This window comes from Stenella coeruleoalba (assembly GCF_951394435.1).
Source record: "Stenella coeruleoalba genome assembly, chromosome: 15".
NCBI lineage: Eukaryota > Metazoa > Chordata > Mammalia > Artiodactyla > Delphinidae > Stenella > Stenella coeruleoalba.
The window spans coordinates 71,299,788-71,321,774 of record NC_137161.1 but is presented as its reverse complement, the minus strand read 5'-3'; the positions used below and the strand labels follow the sequence as shown (position 1 = coordinate 71,321,774).

The 21,987-nt window shown below is 46.4% G+C and overlaps 1 protein-coding gene across 3 annotated transcripts in view; it reads left to right on the top strand.

The window, feature by feature from the left end:
* XPO6 (exportin 6) overlaps positions 1-21,735 on the top strand; it is a 107,473-nt gene extending 85,738 nt beyond the window's left edge. For 2 of the 3 annotated variants that reach the window (XM_079945079.1, XM_079945078.1), the window contains exons 14-24: positions 1,395-1,487; positions 5,116-5,260; positions 6,926-7,072; positions 7,977-8,166; positions 13,650-13,805; positions 14,765-14,879; positions 15,055-15,226; positions 16,634-16,795; positions 18,086-18,184; positions 18,340-18,570; positions 21,120-21,735. In XM_079945079.1, the coding sequence (XP_079801205.1) occupies positions 1,395-1,487; positions 5,116-5,260; positions 6,926-7,072; positions 7,977-8,166; positions 13,650-13,805; positions 14,765-14,879; positions 15,055-15,226; positions 16,634-16,795; positions 18,086-18,184; positions 18,340-18,570; positions 21,120-21,221 (1,612 nt within the window). In that variant the 3' untranslated portion in view covers positions 21,222-21,735. Of the gene's footprint in view, positions 1-1,394; positions 1,488-5,115; positions 5,261-6,925; positions 7,073-7,976; positions 8,167-13,649; positions 13,806-14,764; positions 14,880-15,054; positions 15,227-16,633; positions 16,796-18,085; positions 18,185-18,339; positions 18,571-19,966; positions 21,048-21,119 lie in introns of those variants that run through there. The other variant, XM_079945080.1, reaches the window with a different exon arrangement.
* Positions 21,736-21,987: the final 252 nt, after the last annotated feature.

The following is a 21,987-nucleotide window of genomic DNA, read 5'->3' as shown; positions in this document are numbered from 1 at the left end:
GTTGCCGGGGTGGGGGGGTATGGAGAGTTGTTATTTAATGGGTGCTGAGGTGCAGTTTTACAAGATGAAAGCGTAATGGAGATGGATGGTGGGGGTGCTAGCACGTTGTGAATATATTTAATACCACTGAGCTGTACACTTATTGTATGAATGTGAAAAATGTGGGGCAGCTTAAAGAATTAAATACTGGCTGCGCATTGGCGTCTTACTTATTGATGGGGAATGATTTGATGCCTAGTTATTGCCACCACCACACCCTGCTTCCTAGGACTTCAGATTGAGAACCCTTGGCTCTTTTACCCTTATTTCCTTGACTGACTGGAAATTCGTCTTTCTGACTGCTCCCCAACCCTGAATAACTTGTGGCTCAAGCTTGTGGTTTTGTAACAAAGTCCTGCTTTCTCCCCACCATCAGAGAGGAACATTTTTCAGAGTATGGTCTACATGCATCAGAGTCCCCTGGCTGCTTTTCAAAGATGCACATTTCCAGACCCCCCTCAATGCTACAGAGTCAGTCTGTGGGGTAGCACCAGCGAACTGCATTTGTAATTAGTTCCCCAGTTGATTCTTACGCTCAGTGAAGTTTGAGACCCTCCTCACTGTTGGATTGGGGGAGAGAAACATGCACCATCTTCCCTGGCATCCCCCTCAGACCTGCTCCCAGGTTTCCTTACAGAGCAAGCACAGAGAGAACCTAGCCAGGTCTCTAGTTTTTTTGGTTGGTTTGTTTATGTTTACTCAGAAAGGAATGTCTGTCTCTAGTGAAAGATGCATTTCCCATTTCCCACTAGAGCTGGCTGTTAGTTATTGTATTCAGTGTTCGTTTGTACTGATACATAGTGAGCCCTTGGGCAACCAGTGGACTCAGTAACTTGCTTCTCAAAGAATTGTGCTTGAAGTTAAAAATACCTTAATCTATTTTAGAAACTTTTGTGGCCTCCCTCCCCCCCACCCCATTTCAACTCTTCAGAAATTTAAAAAATTGTGTAGGAAATACCCATAGATTCTACAGAGAACATTTTGCTGTATTTTCTTTATCATATACCTATCCGCCTGAAACATTCACTTTTTTTCTAATTTTTGTTATTGTGGTAAAATACACATAGCATAAAAATTTCCATCCTAATCATTTTTATTGTATATATTGTTACATTACATTATGTTCTCTGTGTTGTGTTATATTGTTTTCAATGTAAGTAATGCTTTAGTTGGTATCTTAGTATATAAATCTTTATGCACATCTCAGATTATGTCTTTGGGATAAAATTGAAGACCTGGTCTGGATTCTTTTTGATTGAAAAAAAGTCTGTCCTCGAGACCTTGGTACCTAGTCCATTTTGTCTATTTTAGTCCATAAACTGAATGTTTTTTCTTATATTCTTCTTTGCCGACAGGCTGGTCAAAGTCACTTTGTATGGATCTCAGATAAAATTGTACAACATTGAGACTGCCGTGCCATCAGTATTGAAGCCTGATCTCATTGATGTGTAAGTATAGTTAGATGTTCGTGTATTCTCAGAAAGGCTTTGTTGTCTGGCCCCAAATGACTTTACAGATAAAAAGGGACTGTAGTGGCTGCCATGAAAAGATGAAAAACTCCCACCTCCAAACCTAGAAAGAGAAAGATTGTTTGATGATATCTCGGGGCCGGGGTGGTTGGAGTGAATGGAATTCATCAGGCAGATGAGAGCTGGCAGCAGAAGGTATATGGAGTAGGCATTTCAGGAGGAAAGAACAGCACAAGCCAAGCCACAGAAGTGTTCCAGAGTCACACAGTTAGGGATGTGGTGAGCAGTTGGTGTGGCGGGAGGCGGGGCTGGATAGGCATGTTAGGGCTGAGTGTTTCACCTTGAATGCCATGACTCTTACCCTGTAGACCAGTGACTGAAACTGCAGGGTACAGGAGAATTGCTTGGGAAACATATTCCCTCAGAGATTCTGATTGTAGCAGGATGGCATAAGCCTCGGGTATTTACATACTAAACAAGAACCTCAAGTGATTTTGAAAGCGGGGCATCCAGGGACCACTCTTTGAGAAACTTTACAGACGGTGAAAAGCCATTAGGAAAGTGACATATGGGAGGGATAGAGGAATGGGGACTGGAGATGGGGCCATATCCCAGAGATTACACTGCCCAGAAGGCTTGCTCTAGACTAGAGCAGGAGTTGGCAAGCTATGGCCTGTGCCAAATCCAGCCCACTGCCAGCTTATGTAAATAGTTAATATTGGAACACAGCCATGCCCATTCATTTACGTATTATCTATGAGCTGCTTTTGCACTACAGTGGCAGAGTTGAATAGTTCTGAACAAGAGTGGATGACCTATAAAACCTGAAATATTTATACTCTGGTTTTTGCAGAAAAAGTCTCTGACCCCTGTTCTAGAGCATTCTTGAGCTTCAAATTAGATAAATAATAGAAAGAGTCTTATTTACTGTGGTTGTTTAAAAAAAAATTTTTTTTTTAAATATTGCTTTCCTTTTTGAGAATTTAGAGAAAGCTTCTCCCAAGAAAAGTGCTAATTTGCTCATAAACACGCCTCGAACACAATTTCAGGAAGTTTTAGAGCTTCTCCCTTCAGCCTTTAAGGAGCTCTGTAAGTTTGATAGATTGATTGAAATTCTTAGGAACCCGCCCCCTCCCACCCCAAGACACACTTTGATGTCTTCCTCCTTACTTTTGGTACTTACTTTTTGATCAATGGATTCTAAAGATAAAATACAAAATAACTGCTTTGTCACTATGAATATAAAATTCCCAATATTTTCTTACTTTAAGGTACTTAGTACCTTTTCTTACCTAACTTATTTTGAAAAAGTTCAAATCTATAGAAAAGGGGAAAATAGAATGAACACCCATATACCATACTCTCAAGCTAGATTCATCAATGATAAATATTTTGCCACATTTGCTGTTTTTTTTTTTAAAATAAATTTTATTTATTTATTTATTTATTTTTGGCTGCATTGGGTCTTCATTGCTGCATGCAGGCTTTCTCTAGTTGTGGCGAGCTACTCTTCGTTGCACTGCTGGGCTTCTCATTGTGGTGGCTTCTCTTGTTGTGGAGCACGATCTCTAGATGCATCGGCTCAGTAGCTGTGGCACGTGGGCTCAGTAGTTGTGGCTCGCGGGCTCTAGAGCACAGGCTCAGTAGCTGTGGCGCACAGGCTTAGTTGTTCTGCGGCATGTGGGATCTTCCCGGACCAGGGTTCGAACCCGTGTCCCCTGCATTGGCAGGCGGATTCTTAACCACTGCGCCATCAGGGAAGCCCTGCTGTTTTTTTTTTCTTGTGCTTCTCTCTGTGTACACAAGTGCACACACATACATTTTTTGTGTGTGAACTGTTTGAAAATAAATTGCAGACAACACATCACTTCACATGTATATCCTTCAGCATGTATCTCCTAGGAACATTCTCCTATGTAACCATAATACCATTATCAACACTCAAAAACTTTCATAGATACAGTAATGTCAGTAAGTATGTAAGTATGTCTCCTATTTTTAAGTGTATATGTATATATATTCCCTATGCAAATTTCCCTAATTGTCCCAAGAATGTCCTTTTTACATATATATCTATAGACATACATTTTCTGGATCTGAGTTCTAACTAATGAATCACACATTGTGTGTGTCTCCTGTAGCCTAGACCAGTTCCCCAAATTGTGCATGTTTGGGAGGGGTGGGGTGGAGAGAGAGACTGGCTTTCTGGAGATCCAGATCCTACTGATTTTTTTTTTTTTTTTTTTTAAGAAAATCTTAATCTGGATTTGTGTAGTTGTTTTTCTCTGTATTCGATTGAGGTTAAACATTTTAGCAAGAATACTGCATAGGAGATGACATGTCCTTCTTGCATCATATCTAGAGGCACTTGAGGTCAGTTTGCCCTGGGATTGTTGATACTGAGTTTGAGTTTTAAATACTGTCTGCCTATAACCTAGCTACATCCACTGAAAGGTCCTAGAAGCAGTGACACTCCAGTAGCAATGCTACCTCTAGGACTCAGGCTCTTGGCTTCTAAAATACATTCTCCATCAAAAGGAACCAGAGTTCCTTGGAGAAATGCTCCAAGTCTGGGGCAGGTTGACCCTGGAGAATCTTGTTGAGTCAGTAAGGAAGGTTAGGAACATATGAAAAGGACATGGGGGCTAGCATGAAAGGGTTTTTCCTGGTCAGACTTGACATTGTGATCATCAAGAAAGAATGAGGATGATAATGAGTTACAACATATTGAATATAAAGCATCCATATGATTTAAAAGAAAGAAAAAGATCAGGGAGGGAAAGCTGTTTTTTACAGAAGAATACAGCTAATGAACAGAAAAAGAAAGAAAAACCACTAGTTTGCAACCACCAGTGTAAGAATGATTTAGGCAGGGTTCCTCAATGGGTGTTTGTTGGGGAATGGTATATTTATTTAGAGTCTTAAAGTATCACCCCAAGATTACTTACTAATTTTTTCAGAAAAGGGAGAAATAACCTATTTAGGTTTATTAGAAGATCTGGTGTTTTGTAAGCTCTGAGACAACTGCCTCACTTGTAAAAAGATTGATTATTATCTGATGAATTGTGAGCTTTTATGATGTATATTTTGTTGTGTGTGCAAACATAGTCCAAACATAGTCTTTGCTACTTCAAGCCTCTAGCCAAATACCATGTATGGTATGATGGAAGCTTAAACTTGAGAGACTCATATCAATGCTTATTTATAAAGCTATAATTCCTGGTAGTTTTCTACATCCTGATTTGTAGCTATGGATATAAAATTTTTACTAGTTCCCAAGTCAACACATTATCATTTAAGTTCTTTGATTCTGTTTTCATTATTTACCATTCTCTCGGCTGAGCTCACATGTGTCACAGAAAGGTTGAATGAGATCTGGTAGACATTTACTAACTGCCTTCTGTGTTCCAGGCAGTGGTGGCAATATTTAGACGACGGGTTTTTAACTTTTAGGTACTACGTGAGCAAGTAAATGGTTTCCACACTTCCACGCATGTCCTAGAATAGTAAATGTGATGGATGAAATTCTTCCCTCCTGTGGAAAAAAGTTTAGTGATAATGTATTTTGACCATAACCTTTAAAATCGCATCTTCTCTCCTTTCGCAGGCACGCTCAGTCCCTGGCTGCTCTGCAGGCTTACTCTCACTGGCTAGCACAGTACTGCAGTGAGGCTCATCGGCAGAATACGCAGCAGTTTGTTACGCTCATTTCCACCACCATGGATGCAGTCACACCCCTGATCAGCACCAAGGTCTTGAAACAGCAAAGGCTGCACCTTTTCTCTAACTCCACGTCTGTCCTTCTGTTCATATACCCGTTTATTATAACATTAAAATACCACAAAGCATTAGACCCAATTCTTACCGCTGTGATAGAACTATGTGTCATTTCATGTTCCTTTTTAGTTGTAGTCCATATAAATTCAAATATAACTATTTTTTCGGTTCTCTAAGTCCCACATGAATACATGCTCATTGTCAAAAAGTAAAATACTGTTCAAATATACAGACTAAAAAATTATGGTACTCTTTAATCCCTACCTTCAAAGCATTTTCCTTTCCAAAGGAAGCACTGTCAACAGTTTGTTGTATATCTTTCAGACTTTTTCCTGTTTTCACATACTGCATACGTAAAAGTTTGTAGATAGTTGGAGAGATATCTTCAGATATCTTCTTTTGCTTAACAGTATGCCTCAGAGACGTGTCAAGCAAGTTCAGTTTTTCAAATTGACCAGTGCTGTTCTGTAGTGGGAGTGTATAATGATTTTTCTGTTGATGGAAATTAGATCCTTGTGTGTACATCCTTGCAGGGTAGACTCCTAGAAGTGTAATTGCTGGGTCGAAGGTTATATCCATGTAAAATTTGATAGATTCTAAGTCGTCCTCCAAGAAGACCACCAATTTATATTTCTAAAGCATATACTTTTTTTCTTTTCTTTCTTTTTTTTGGGGGGGGTGGGGTAGTTTTAATCATACATGGCATCCTGTACCACTATTAACAGAACAATGTATTGTTTTCTGTAAATTTTTGTTGTGTTTGTAATTGTAAATGAGTTATGATACCCTGTGAGGGGTTGTTTCAAAACTTACCTACCCATTGCTGGTATTTTACGTTGCCTCCGCTTGATAAAAAGTCACTCTGTAATGAATAACTCTGAAATGTGTGTACTCATGAATGTAGCTTTGTCCTTTTAGGTAGTTTTCTTAGAATAAGTGGGATTATAGGGTTAAAAATTAGGGATATTTTGTGGTTCTAGGAAGTTATTTAATTTTTTTTCCTAAATTATTCTACATGCCACTGACTCTTTGGTGTGTTGTTTTCACCACAGTCTTACTAGCATTAGGTCCTGTTTTCAAAGAGTCTTCTCTTTTGCTAATTTGAAAGGGATAGAATGGTATGTGAACCAAGGTTTTGATTGGCATGTTGAGGTGAAGGAAGTAGGCGAGCCTGGTGCGATTGATGGAGTGCAGAAAGCGGGGGGGTGGGGGGGGGCGCGTGGAGAGATCTGGGCTTGATTGGAGCAAGAAGAGCGAGATGAACAATCCCCAGCTGTTTGAATGATATGCCAGGGAGTTTGCCATGTGATTTAAGAGCTAGCTGACGGGAGCCACTGTAGATTCTTGAGCTGAGAAGTGACTGAGCTCAAAGATGCCGGCGACTGAGAATGGGAGGAACTGGGGGGGCGGCGTGGGGGGGTGGTCCTGGCTTGAGGGCAGGAGCTATGGATGTGGCAAGGAAGAGGATGCCTTGTTGCTGGGCGTCATTATAGGAAAAGTTCTTTGAGCCAGAGCCTAGGTGGTATACTTTCGCATCCAAGAGCCATATTTAGCTCGTGGCTGCCTCACTAAGTTCTTCTAATAACCAGTCTCACAGGAGATGTCGTGAGCTGACATATCATGTCCTCTTCCCTCTCCAGGTCCAAGACAAATTGCTGCTATCTGCGTGCCATTTACTGGTCTCACTGGCCACCACCGTGCGGCCCGTCTTTCTGATCAGCATCCCCGCAGTACAGAAAGTATTCAACAGAATCACCGATGCCTCTGCCCAGCGGCTGGTTGATAAGGTGAGGCCTCAGGGCTACCCTGGGGTCCCCAGAGCCGTGTGGCTCAGGCTCAGGGAAGCTGAGGAAGAAGAGTCTAGCCTTTCTTTTTGCACTTAGAGCTTACAGGCTGTGCCAGCATCGATGGATTTCTTATACGCGTGGCACCGATGCGGCCTCAGTGCTCTCTGGCATGACCTTCCTAACACAGTCAGTGTGCTGATTCACATATACAGTGTTCCTCCCAAGAGGCATGGAGATGGTGCTGCTTTGAGAGCTGGCAGTTTGGCTGGTGTTGGGAGAGTCCTCTTTGCATTCTTTCTGGTTTAAAACAGTCTGCTTTTGTTGTTAAATGTTTGTTTTCTTAGGGTTGAGACACTCCAGACAAGTATATTCTCCTAAAATCCTCCGGGAGGCTCAGGCTAGAAGTTTAAAAACAACAAAACGGGGGTGGGGTCATAGGGGAATCAAAGCAGTTAGTTAAAAGCACCTGGGATGTGAGTGTATTGCTTCTGACTTGACGCCAAGGGCACATTGACTGTAAGAGACTCTTACCAGCACTGTTCTGAGTAGCTTCTCGGAGGGTGTCAGAAGCCGGCAGCTGAGGGACAGGTTGGATTCAGTGTCTGTGATTTCTCCCTCTGTAATGCTTCAAGTACTGACTTAGAGGGGAAGTGTCAGCACTAAGAGTGATTGTTGAGGCTGGCCCTGAGATGTGCTAGACCCAGATTTGGTGTTTTTGCCTCAGTTTCTCTTTTCTCCGTGGATTATCTGAGTTGGACCAAAGTCCCAGGCCCAGGTTTTAAGAAAGGAGCCTGAGGCCTGAGCTCACTGTGTGCGGTAGGTACTGAAGGTTGTGTCAGGCACAGCCCCTCTGCTGCCCACATTGCTCGTAAACTTCTGATGGACGCCTTGGGGTCTCTTCCAGGCTCAGGTGTTGGTGTGCCGAGCCCTCTCTAATATCCTGCTGCTTCCATGGCCAAATCTCCCAGAGAATGAGCAGCAGTGGCCTGTGCGCTCCATCAACCATGCCAGCCTCATCTCTGCACTCTCCCGGGATTATCACAACCTGAAGCCCAATGCTGTCGCCCCGCAGAGGAAGATGCCCCTGGATGACAGTAAGTGGCCCCTAGGCAGGGACAGCCTGGGGAGATAGGTAGGGCAGGCATCATTCTTCCTTTGTGGCAGATGGGATTTGCATCTGGGGCTCATGGGTGAATTCATCTGTCCATAGTCACGCAGCTGCTAAGCAGCAGAGTCGGACTTGGGGGTAGAATCCTGCTCACCTGTGGAATTCAGTGAGCACATCAGATGAACCTATTTCCTGAATGCAGGTTGCCCCCGTCTCTTATTTAAAATGTCCAAAATAAGGAAAACATCCATTTAAAGGCATTATTTGATGAAGCCTTCCGTGGGTAAACATCCTACAGTGATTCTTGATCCATTTCAGATACTTGTATAAGCAATCAAAGCAGTTCACTTCTACACACTGGGAAACATGAAACTATCTTTTGAAACCGTTTCTAACCTTTCTCCAAATATATTTAAGAGGCTTTGAAAGAGCTTGGTATCTTCAAGTTTGATTGTTTATATTAAAGGAGGAGGGAAAAAAAGAATCAAGAGAACTCAATAGTTCAAGTAGAAGGCATCAGCTTTCTCTGAAAAATCTTCCTGAAATAACAAATATTAAAGAAATATTTTGAAAATACAGTCTATTTTCACAGAAAGAAAATAATAGAACATTGCTGATGTCAACAGAAATGCTTTGTGAAATGTTAGTCATATGTACTCAGCATTCTTTAAAAAAAGCATTACTTTTATAATTAGAAATATTAACATATACTAATTGTACAAAAATACTAGAATGGTATACAGATGGAAAAAGAAACTCTTAAATCTCACCATTTTTAGTATTTTAGAAAGTAACCTTTTTAACCGTCTTATTGTTGTCAACCTTAATAATAATATACCGTAATAGCCAATTATTTTACCAGCAAAAGTGAGTTTATTCAGGAATAGCCAGAGGAATTGCAGTTCTCAGGATATGAGGACTACGGCAGACCACAGGCAAATCCAAAGAACTAGGAAGGGGCACTTGCTTTTATAGGGTAGAAGGGGGAGTTGCTAGGGGCTGTAATAACCAGAGTCCATTGGAGGAACCTGGGAGTCCAAAGTATAAAGACTTCTCACTGGTTAGGCTGCTACAGTCTGTGATTGGCTGGACTGTCTTCAGGTGGGAGAATAATTTTCTTCTTCCTGCGGGATAAGTAGGCAACACCTTCCTATTTGTAGTAACTGACAGTAATACGTGGTGGGGCATGATAGCTCCCCCTGCAGACCTGTCCTGACTCCTGGTCTAGCTAAGGTTTAATTCCTCATTGTCTTCCCTTTTCTACTTGTAAAAATATTTTATAGTTATATAGCTGCATAAGAATGGCTGGCTTAGTGAGGGCATCCTGTGTGCCAGGCTCTTGCCTTGGCGATCTTACATCCTCATCAAATCTCTGGCTGTGCCAACATCAACCTTCAAAGTCTGGTATTTGTCTGATCCTCGTTCTAAGTGTTTTACATTGAGTAATTCATCTAATTCTAGTATCAGCTTTATGAGTTAGGTACTGTTAATTATCCTGATTTTATCCATGAGGAAACTAAGGTATGTGAAGATCAAGTAACCTGCCTAGGGGTTCCATACAGCTATTGTGGAATCATGTTTTATAAAGCTTAATGGTCTTTTCTCACTTTATCTTGCATGTACTTATATCAGGTAGCATAAGCTAGGTTATGCTATGTGGTACCAAACAACCCCCAAAGCTTAGGGGCTTAAATGCAGGGAAAACATCTATTTTCTTGCTCTTACTATATGTCCAGCTTGCGTCAGGGGTTTGGGGAGGTTGTTCTTGTTCAAGTCACTCGGGGACCCAGGCTGATGATGGCTCGGTTGTAGTCTTTGCTTACGTTGGGAAAGGAACATGGCGAATTGTGCAGTGGTTCTTAAAGCTCTTGCCTAGAAGTGATGCTTGTCATTTCCACTCCCATTTCATTGGACAGTGAATGGTTATATGGCCAGGGCTTAACTTCAGAGGAAGTGGGAAGTGTGATTGCCACCATGTGAGGAAATATTTGCTGAATAGCATAATGATTTCCACAGTAAACATAATGAAAAACATAGTTAACATTTGTTGAGTGTGTACTCTGTCCCGGGCACTGGGCTGGGAACTTTATATACGTTGTTTCATCTAGCTTTCCCTATAGCCCTTTAAGCTATGTCTTATTATCCTCATTCTACAAGTGGTGAAATGAAGGCTGGAAAGTTTTTCCTATCCTAACTACTTCCTTGGTGGCGCAGTGGTTAAGAATCCTCCTGCCGACGCAGGGGACAGGGGTTCGAGCCCTGGTCCAGGAAGATCCCACATGCCACTGAGCAGCTAAGCCAGTGCGCCACAACTACTGAGTCTGCACTCTACAGCCCACGAACCACAACTACTGAGCACACGTGCCGCAACTACTGAAGCCCACGCCCCAGAGCCCGTGCTCCTCAACAAGAGAAGCCACCACAATGAGGAGCTCACGCATTGTAACAAAGAGTAGCTCCCGCTTGCCGCAACTAGAGAGAAAGCCCACGTACAGCAACGAAGACCCAAAGCAGCCAAGAAAATACATGGTAGTAAAACAGAGTTAAACCCCCATTCCAACTAAAACAACATTGTAAATCAACTATATTTCAATAAAAAAATTTTTTAAAAAGATTAAGTAAATGAGAAACTGGTATCTTTCACCAGGATTCACCAGTTGTTAATATTTTGCCACATTTGTGTTCTCCCCAACCTCACACACACTTTTTCTTTTTAACTGAGCCATTTAAAGGAAGTTGGTGACATCAACACTTTATCCCTGAGTACTTAACCTTTATCTTTGAGAACAAGATATTCTCTTATATAACCAGAACACCATTAACACAGCCAGCCAAGCTGTGGAACATTGTTACAATAATGTTGTTTAATAACATAGACCACATTTAAATTTTCCCTAGTTGTTATCAGACTGTCCTTTTTTGCTTTTTAAAAAAGGATACCTTCAAGGATCATGAGTTACATTTGATTGTCACATCTCTTTTGTTTCTTAATAAAGGAAAATATTCCTAGTTTTTGTTTGTCACGACATTGACATTTTTAAAGCGTCCGGACCTGTTTTCTTGTAGAAAGTCCCATAATCTTATTCTGTCTGGTTGTTTCCAGTAGTTTTTGGCAGGAATACCACCCAGGTAGTGACGTGTACTTCCACTGCATTGCTTCTGTTTATCCCATTATTGGCGATGCTCAGTGTGATCACCAGGTTCGGGGAGTGTCTGCCAATCTCTCCACAATAAAGGTATCCCGTACCCCCTATCCCCCACCCCAGGCCTGGCAGGTGTACGTTGCTCTGGATCACAGGGAAAGTGGTGGCGTCAGGAGTGTGATTTACGTCTGACTGGCTCCAGATCCGTTGCTCTTCACCACATTGCCCCTTTCTTCTTCTTCTTCTTTTTTTTTAAATTAATTAATTAGTTTATTTATTTATTTTTGGCTGTGTTGGGTCTTGGTTGCTGAGCGCAGGCTTTCTTTAGTTGTGGCGAGCGGAGGCTACTCTTCATTGTGGTGCACAGGTCTCATTGCAGTGGCTTCTCTTGTTGTGGAACACGGGCTCTAGGTGCGTGGGCTTCAGTAGTTGTGGCTTGCGGGCTCAGTGGTTGTGGCTCGCGGGCTGTAGTGCGCAGGCTCAGTAGTTGTGGAGCACGGGCTTAGTTGCTCCGTGGCATGTGGGGTCTTCCCGGACCAGGGATCGAACTCCTGTCCCCTGCATTGGCGGGTGGATTCTTATCCACTGCACCACCAAGGAAGCCCCCCCCCACCTTTTTAAAAATTATTATTAATTAGCCTTTCTTCTTGAAAGCAGTGTTTTTAATGGTTTTATAACATCCTATCCTATGGAAGTACCAATTTACATATTTCCTATTTTTGCATATTTAATCCATTTTCCTATTATTACATATTTAATTGTGCTTTTAGTTTTCCACTTGCACATTTTTGTGAATAAATCTTGGTTCTTGTTTAAATACGCTCACATCAGAGGTCAGATTTTGGTCTCTTGACTCTGTTTGCCTTTCCTGTGCCTTGTGTGTTCTTGGGGAAGCGTCTGCCAGGTGCAGTTTTCTGGCTTAGTGAGCATCCGTGTGCTGGTAGTGTTGTGAGTGAATGGCTTCTTCAGGAGCTCAGTGTCTAGCATCCCTGTAACTAGCCTTGAGTGGACCAGGCCTGTTGTGAGCCATTGTCTTCTTTCATGCCCCGTCCTATGAGTGAGGTGGTGTCATCTCTCCACATTTTCAGATGAGGAAACCGAGATTCAGAATAAGCAGAGTCAGGAGTCAAACCTGGTCCCAAGCACCTCTAAAGCCTGGATTCTTTCTGCTGTCCCCTTCCCTGGAAGCTGCTGCAGCCCTCACAGAGGCTGGTGGGCTCTGGGGGTCAGCACCACCCGGAGAGCCCTAGCAGGTGGAGGCTGGCTCTCAGCCCAGCTCCAGTTCCTCCTCTGGAGCTCCGCCAGGGTCGAGTCTGTCAAGCTCAGGCTGAGCCCTGTGGGGCTTCTTGAGGCAGCCGGTGGGAAGAGAAACCCCACAGGTGCTGGGGAATGGTGACAACTTCCCTGTGCTGGATCTCCTGATATGTCAGGTGCTTTGCGAGAATCATTCTGAACCTTGTCTCTAATCCTCACAGCAACCCTGCAAAGGTGGGAGCTATTGGCCAACCCTGGTGTACCGATGAGGATCCTGCCCCCATGTGTAGCTGTGTTGACCACATGCAATTCACATCCAGGCCCCTCTGACCCAGGCCCTTGCTCTGTCCTCTGAGATCCTGCCTGTTTGCTAGCCACTGCCTCTGTTTCCCCTGTGTGCTGTATGGAGTCATCAGTGAGCTCTTACATCAGGGGATTGTTAGAAGTATTTATTGTCAGTAACATATAATACAATATATATTACAATATAATATAATGCAACATAATAACAATAATTATATGTATTTTTTCAGGCCCTCAGGCCCAATAGACCAAGGATTGATCAGGCAGTTTATTCCTTAACACAGCAGCAGTAGATGTGCATGGCCGGTGCTTGTGTGGATTACCGGGCTGGAGCCATGTCTGCAGTTCAAGGAGGGTGTTTGATCTGCATGTGTCCATTCTTGCCTGTGGTGATTACCTTGTGACACTTAACATTCTCACTGGTCTATTCACTATCTTACAGTCTTGATTAAGTGCAAGGCACCTAACCTGAGGGACCTTTCATCTTCTCTGTGGACATGTTTCAGGTGGATAGAGGCAGAATAGAGGCAAAAAACTGAGCAGGCTGGCTGTCAGGCAACTGGAGTTCTGACAGTAAAAAGGGAACAAAAAAGGAAGAAAAGGATGTAGAAAGAGAGATACAAAGAGAGAGTGATAACTCAGTCAAGAGAGACTTCTGTGTGATTGTCCTCTGAATAACTTTGCAGGTTTCTTCCCCTTCCCTGTGTTCCCTCTTACCCTGCTTTATCCTCAGACAAGTCATAACAGGCAACTTAATCTTGGTTTGCAGCCAAAGTGATTATCCACCAGACACTTAGTGTCTTAGAAGATATCGTGGAGAATATCTCTGGGGAATCCACCAAGTCCCGACAGATCTGCTACCAGTCCCTGCAGGAATCCGTGCAGGTCTCCCTGGCCCTCTTCCCAGCTTTTATCCATCAGTCAGGTAGGAGCTGGCTGCAGGCCTCACTGCTGGGTGGTGCTGACAAGGACCAGAGTAACTGCTTAGCTCTGCAGGGCAGGCCAAGTCAGTCGGTGGGGTCGGCCTAGATGGTGAAGGCGGAGGGCGGTGATGTCGTGTGTCGCTGCGTCGCTTGGGAACATGAATGGATTGGAGTAAGAGGGGCATTGCAGCGGGACAGAGAACTTTTCTGATAGCTCCACTTATTTACTTACACGGCAAGGTGGATTTTGCTGGGATGCTTCACCTCCGCACACTGTCACTGTCACTCAGAGAGGCTCTCTCTGAGTCTCTGGATGTACTCGCCTGGCTCTCATGACCACTTACAGTGGTCTTGTCAGTCTTATGAGAGAAATATCCAGGGCTTCTCAGTCAGCAGATGTTCACCGATTGCCCCTGAGTGTGTGCAGTTCAAGCCAGAACGTACTGTACGAGATGATTGTTTAGATCTGGAAGTGGAGCCACACTAAATGTAACCAGTATTTTCTGCAGTTAATCTATTTAATAGCCCAGGGCCATGCAATCTGAGTACACCCTTACTGTCCACTTTCAGCCACTTGACCCTGGACCCAACTGCAGATTACCAGTCATAGAGAAGTGGCTGAAGCCCTCAGGGGCTGACCCAGTTCAGTAGTTGCATCAGCGGGTACAGAATAACCCACCTGCAGTGAGAATTCTGCATGGCGCTGGGTGCTGGGCAGTGAGGGCGGCTTCGAGATGACCTTCTTTTCCTATTGTGAGCCATCAGGCAGAGTTCTCTGTACCAGAGCTGTTTTCTCAGCACATCCATAATCATTTCCCACTTTCCGTCATTGGCTGTGATGGTGTTGGGGAAATTAAAGAGAAAGGATGGTGCAGATTGCAGAAGGAAGTGCATCAAGCCAAGGGCGTCTGTTTATCCCTGTGTACGTGCCTCTGATCATTTGCTTTGTCCCTTTATTTAGATGTGACTGATGAGATGCTGAGTTTCTTCCTCACTCTGTTTCGAGGCCTTAGAGTACAGATGGGCGTGCCTTTCACTGAGCAGATCATACAGACTTTCCTCAATATGTTTACCAGGTAACCACAGACCCGCTGTGTCCAAGGTTTTCAGACTCAACCTGAGAAGTGGTGCGACCTGGCTACAAAGTGTGGGACTTTTTGCTCCTTTCCTTCACTTGCCACAAGTGTTGGTTTTCATACTGCTCCCCAGAGAAACATTTTCTTGGCTACTGTGTGCTTTCTCTGTCTGCAGAGAACAGTTGGCCGAGAGCATCCTCCACGAAGGCAGTACTGGCTGCCGGGTAGTTGAGAAGTTCCTGAAGATCCTGCAGGTGGTGGTCCAGGAGCCTGGCCAGGTGTTCAAGCCCTTCCTCCCCAGCATCATCTCCCTGTGCATGGAGCAGGTGTATCCCATCATCGCCGAGGTATGAGGGGCTGGAGTGGTCCACTATGCTGCCTCCTGCCTGAGATGGGGGACGGAATGAAATATTGAGGAAAATGTGTTGTGCTTTAAAGCTAATTTGTTAGTTATTTTATTTTTCTTATAAAATAATTTTTTTTCTGAGAAAGAATGCCATTAGCTTGATATGGTTTTTTTATATTGGTTGAGTTAATTAGAGCTAATCTGGTGTAAGCATAACAGGTTAATTGTCACAAGGTTGGTTGGTAAGTAAGATCAGTGTCCCATGGCAAACAATGTAGAACTTTAGGTGAATATATGGTTTTCTCCAGCAAACATAACAAATGTTGTAGTAATAACAGTTCATAACACTTTCCTATTAAGAAATTTCATGATCTCAGGGGTACAAAACAAGTTCTTAGAACCATTCAAAGCTTTCATCATTAGAAAGCTCTTTGTCCTTCTTAGAAAACAGCCACTCAGCATGACAAAATTCAGAATAATTATATATTTAACTTAAGTTTTCTGTAATAGTTATGTAAATAAGGGCTAACCTTCCTAACTGCCCAGACTAAGGCTTAAGTAAGTCCAGTTGCTTTGCATCATTAAACACACCTGCGCCCTCTGAGGATTCCTGCCATGGAAGTTGGTGCCCCCTGGTCTTAATTTAACTTTAATCAAAGCTGAATTAAATAGATCTGGGCCTTATAATTTTTAATTCTGCTGAGACCTGTGGAATAATGTGACCTGTCATGCTCTTCAGTGACTTGGAGATTTTTGGATAAATGTGAAAATTATTGCTGAGCCTGCCTCCCTCACCCTCTCCTCTTGCCAGTGAGAAAGGAGACAGGCTGGGAGAGCAATTAGCGCCACACAGTGCCTCCCCCGAGGTGCTGCTTCCACCTGGAGGCCCTCTAATGCTGCTGTTGGTGGTTTCTAAGTGCTCTTTAAACTCCTTTTCTATAGAGGGCAGAACCTCTTTTAAGCCTTCTTGTTTGTCTTTATCCTCAGAGGTTGCATAAGGCCAACAGGTTAGCTGGGACAGCTTTTTTTTTATACTGGCAAAGGAACAGCACCACCAAGAAGATGTGACAGATCAGATCAGCTGCTTGCTCGGCAGGAAATCCATATTCCTAATTGTTTTCCATTTAGTAGCCTTTTTCTCTTAGCTTAAAAAGCTGAGTGCTTCCATCAGAAAAAGGGCCCCTTGGCACCGACCCAGGCATTCTGTGTCTCAACTGCGGCCATGTCTCTGCCGAAGAACTCCTCGTTTGAACTGCTGGCCCACAGGGGCCTTGACAGGACGAGAGTGAGGGTGGAAAGCCAACACGCTGCTGGCTGTTAGGAGGCATCTCTCAGGCCTCTTTGCTGCTCTGGGCCCAGGCTGTGAGTGGCTCCCTGAAGGTTTGAGGGTCTGTGTGTGTCTCCACAGCGCCCCTCCCCTGACGTGAAGGCTGAGCTGTTTGAGCTCCTTTTCCGGACGCTCCATCACAACTGGAGGTACTTCTTCAAGTCCACCGTCCTGGCCAGTGTCCAGAGGGGCATTGCTGAGGAGCAGATGGAGAATGAGCCTCAGTTCAGTGCCATCATGCAGGTAATGTGGCAGAGCTGGTGAGGCTGCCTTGTGATCCAGGAACAGACGGGCATCATTCTGGACACCAACTGGGTCCACTGGCCAACTGTCCCTTGCTTTGCTTCTGTGGCATATGGTCCCACTGCCTCTAACGTGGCCACTGCAGCAGGCGCCACACAGTGGCACTTTGAAGCCTCGTGGTCTTGGGTCTGAAGCTCAGCTCTACCTCTTAGTACCTATGAAGTTAGTCAACTTCTTGGAGCCTCAGTCTCTCCATCTGTAAAGTAGGGATAATAGTGCCTATTTCGTGGGTTTGTTGTGGGGTTAAATGAGAGTGTACACAGCGTTCCTGGCACCCAGGATGCTGGATACATCTCAATTCCCTCTGCCTTATAGCAGAGTTGCCCCACGTGTGAGGAGGTTGCCCACGTCAGGACCACTGGGGGCCCTCCTTACCTGCAGCAGTGTGTTAGTTGATCTGCATTTTTGAGAGATAATTCTGGCTGGTACCGTGTTGGGAGAAGCACTGCCCTGTGATTGTCTCCCTTTCTGATCAAGTGCAACTGTTAAACCCTAGAGAGTGAGCTCTGGGGGCTGAGCACACACCACTGTGGCTATAAGACCCCCTTCTCATAGTTTAGGAGCCCAGGAACGGAATGACGAGGCCATCACCGGCTTATTCTGGGGAGTGCCCTGCCCACCACTGGGTTTGCATTTCATTGGCCTCCCCCACTCCTCCTCAGTCACTTTCTGTGGGAGCAGGGCTCTTTGTGTTTGGGGTGGGGGGGTGAACTGGAAACTTCCGCAGCCCAGAAACTGCAAAGCAGTTTAAAAATTTGCTATTGCTTAACCCCAAGGCAGAGGCAGCCAGGTGTGAAGGAGCCTTCAAGGATTTGTGGTTTATAAGATCTGGGATGCCAAGGAGAGGGTGGTTTATGGGCGAGTGGTTGGCTTGAGGCGGGGAGGGCAGCCTCTGGTATCTGCTAAGATGGCTGAGGTACTTGCCTAGAGGTGTTAGCTGCTTCCTTCAAAGACAGATCCTGTGAAGGTGTGGAGGTTTATTACAAAAGGTGCAAGATGAGACCAAATAAGTGAGGCCCAGTGGGGAGAACTTGGGAGCTCAGACTACACAGGAGCGTTCCAAAGATCTGACCAGACAGGCCAGGAGAATGAGGCGGTAGGTGCCCCGCCCTGCATCAGCATGGGGAACCGCCGCCAAGTGTCAGTTCTTTGGGCGTAGGGAGGTGCCCTAGAAGGGCTGGGTCTGAGGGTGTTGAAAGGCTGCTTATAAATGGTGGTCTTATTTCCTAGGCTTTTGGGCAGTCCTTTCTCCAGCCTGACATCCACCTATTTAAACAAAATCTCTTTTACTTGGAGACTCTCAACACAAAGCAGAAGCTGTACCACAAGGTAAGTGCCCCAGCTCTCAGATGAAGGTTTCTTCCTCAGAGGTGTCATGGGCCCAGGCCGAGGCCACCCTCCTCGGGTCAGTGGCTGCGGAGCACAACAGGAAGTAGGCAGGGAGCCCGCCCGGCCTTCGCTCACCCTGCTCTTTCTGTCTGCAGAAGATCTTCCGGACCACCATGCTCTTTCAGTTTGTGAACGTGCTGCTCCAGGTCCTGGTTCACAAGTCCCACGACCTCCTGCAGGAGGAGATTGGCATCGCCATTTACAACATGGCCTCTGTGGACTTCGATGGCTTTTTCGCGGCCTTCCTCCCAGAGTTCCTGACCAGCTGTGATGGTGTGGATGCCAACCAGAAAAATGTGCTGGGGCGGAATTTCAAGATGGATCGGGTGAGGAGAGAGAGGCCAGGCTAAAGGGAGGGCAGGCGTGGGCTCTCAAGCCTGGCACCTGTTCCGAGAGGAGGGGGCAGGCTGCCTCGCGCGTGCTTTGTGCCCCCGGCGGCTCCACTGTAGCTCGTGCGGCTCCTGGATGACTTGGTGCCGTGGCTGGATTGAGGGGCACACGCTGTCCCCCAGTGGTGGCCTCTGCAGCACGTATATTCTTTGTCTCAGCTACTGGGCCCGGTTCTGGCCCCAGCCGTCCGCCTAATTTGTCTCAGCTTCTTTGCACCCTGTTGAGCCCACCTCTGACTGGGGCCCAGCTCTTGTTTCCTCTGGGTTGTGAGCCAGTACGGCCAGGACTTGCAGACAGACCATGAAGATTGACGCTTGGGAGCCCAAGCATCAGGGTTTAGTGGTGGGGCCCTGGGCTCTTCCAGATGCCAGGCTCAGTGGGGCTGACCTGCTGCCAGGCCCTGGGAGGAGCCTCACAGTGCTCATGCTCTTGCCTCCCACTGCCCACCCAGAGACGGTCAGGTGGGCTGTTCCGCCTGGGCAGCCCCTTGAGTGGGAACTGGGGTGGTGAGGTCTGTGGATGCACGTGAAGCCATCGTTGCTAGTGTGTCCGGGTCCCGTGGTGCCCAGCCTCTCCTGTCCTGAGGCCTCGTTGCTGGGCCCTCATCTGTCCTCCTCCTTCCAGTTTCAGCTGCTGTAAGTCTTGGCTGTTCGCCCGCCAAGAGGCTCTTCCTGGAACTTTTCCTATCGAATAAGTAATTTTCGTCTTTCAGCTACTCACACTTGATGCAGTGACACCTTCTCTTTCTCCCACATCCTCTTGGTGGTGTTGACCCGACCGCCGTGCGAGAACAGCCCATCCACGTTCCACTTCAGCGTCCAGGGTTGCGTGTTGCTCTTGCTGGAGCAAACTCTTCGTCTTCCTTGCTTGTCTCGTCTGTGATACGTGTCAGGGTCGTTCTTTCTTAGACTCGGCTCCTGTTTTCCCTTGTCTTGGAAACTTTCTCTCCCTGGCGTTGATCTTGTTTTCTCCTGAGCTTCGTTAAGTTCACTTCAGCCAGTTGGGTATTTTGTCATCCTTATCCTGGAGGCCAAATCCTAATATTTAATGATCAGCTTCTAATGATGTCATTCTCAGTCAACTTCTTGATTTAAAGCAGTGGTTTTCAAAGCTATTGATAGGTATGCATCAGAGCACCTGGGGTGCGTATTAAAAATGCAGAAATATACTGCCATGTTCCATTCAAGACATTCGAATTTGGCATTTGGGCACCACTGATTTTAAAAATATCCCTTGGTTTGTTTTCTTGAGGATGAAATAAGTAAAGGAATCAGCGCCTTCATTCATTCATTCATCCATCCACTGTGTATTTGAAGCTGGCTTCTTCTCCAGCCCTGTGCCAGGTGTCCAGGAGCTCGTGCCTCCCTGCCTTTAAGGAGTCCTGCTGGGAAGATGGGCAACAGCGCCCTCTGTGGACCAGACTGAGCCAAGCACCGTATTTGCCTCGGCTTTTTTATAGCCTTCCAACAGCCTTCTGAAGTGTAGGTCCTGTTGTTTAACCCCACTTCACAGAGGAACCCAGGCTCAGAAGGGGCAGCAGTTGGTTGGCAATTACAGAACTTGGGATTGGTGGAGCCAGGAAGCGGGATCTGGAGCTGGGGCTTCTGGCTCCAGAGCCTGCCCTCACTGTCCACAGGCAGGGTGAGCCAAGGGCCTCAGAGAGCTTGGAGCAGAGGCCCCGACCTAGCCCCCTGGAGCCAGGAAATAGGACGTATCCGAGTGGCCTTTTTGGAAGAGGCAGGCTTTGAGCTAAAGTTTGAAGAGGAGGAGAGGTTAGCCAGGTTGCCTAGGGGGTGTGGACAGGCACCGTTGATGTTACCTTGCCTGTGGACCTGCAATCCAGCCTTCAGTAATCCCAATCCAAAGATGAAGAAGCAGACCTCGGGTGGTCCTGTAGTGGTCCATGGTTGAATTTGGGCCTTCTGCTGTGAGGGGCCTTCTCTGTTTGTATTCTGCGGCCTAGCAGGCTCGGTGTCATGAGACATACAGGCCACTGTGACTCTTGATTGGCAGGGCCTGCCTGGAGCCCTGGGTGGAGAAGGGTTCTGCAGATGTGGCTCGGCCGGCCGTGGTGGAGGGGAGCCGTATCCGTGCTCGGGAGCGACTCCAGTCTGGATCTCCTCCCTTCCTGACTGTGTAACCTGGGGCAGGTTTCTTAATCTGTCTGCGCTTCGCTTTCTTCATCCTTCAAATGACGGTACTAACAACCTGCACCGCAGGCTGGCAGTGAGGATTGAACAACTTCTGTCTCTGAATTGCTTGGGACAGGGCCTGGCACGTGGTGGGCACTAGGGCGGTATCAGCTGTTGTTCTTTTTCTCCCACCGTGCCTTTGCTGACACGTGGGGCAAGAGTGAGTGAAGTTTCGCGTTTTGTCAAATGTTCTCAGAGCTCCGGACGCCCTGTGGGACAGGAGTGGCTGGTGGGGTGGGGGTGATTTTGGGTGTTGGGTGGGGCTGGGCTGCAGCTGTGCCCCTGCCTTCCAGGACCTGCCCTCGTTCACCCAGAGTGTGCACAGGCTGGTCAACGACCTGCGTTACTACAGACTCTGCAATGACAGCCTGCCCCCTGGCACCGTGAAGCTCTAGGTGTGGCCTGCTCACCGCCCAAGGGACGTGGACTCCTGCCGCCGCCACCTGCACCCCCTCCGCCTGCTGCCACGGGTGTCTCCCGGGCGGGCCTCGGCCACTCCTCGGCTTCTCACACCCGGAACGGCGTCGCCTGCCCTCACCCCCCTCCACGCTCCTCTCCTGCCACCCACCCAGCAGAACTGGCTCCGGGGTGTCCAGGGGTTTGGAGCAGGCAGGGATCATGCGGCCAGGTACCGGGGAGGCAACGGGAAACCCTGTGGGGTGGTCCGTGCAGATCATGCGTGTATCAGTCACGAGGCAGAAATGCCAAGGACAGCTGTGACAGTGCCACCTTCTCACCATTCCACCTCCCCCCCCCCCCCCTCCCCGGCCCAGCCGGCTAAGGAGAGGCTGATGCTGGAACTACTTTGGCACTTCTGTCAGGCCTCTCCCTCCCTCCCCCTCAATGCCTTGAAGTCTCTGCTGTTTGTCAGAGATTTGCAGACCCGTGGGGTTTTTTTTTGTTGTTCTTGTTTTCTCATCATTCCATTGTGATACTAAGAAACTAAGAAGCTTAATGAAAAAATAAAATGCTTATGTTGTTGTTATATAAACGCTGGTTAGGGAGCTTCTTTTCCACTCAAAACTTCCTCAAGGGCCAGCATCCAGGTGAAGGGGAGCGTCCTGGCAGGGTGCCGGGAAGCAAGGGGTGAGGCCTGTGTCGGTGCCCTGGGGGAGCCCCTCCGAGGAGGACTAACTTACATCCCGTCCTCTTCTCGACAAC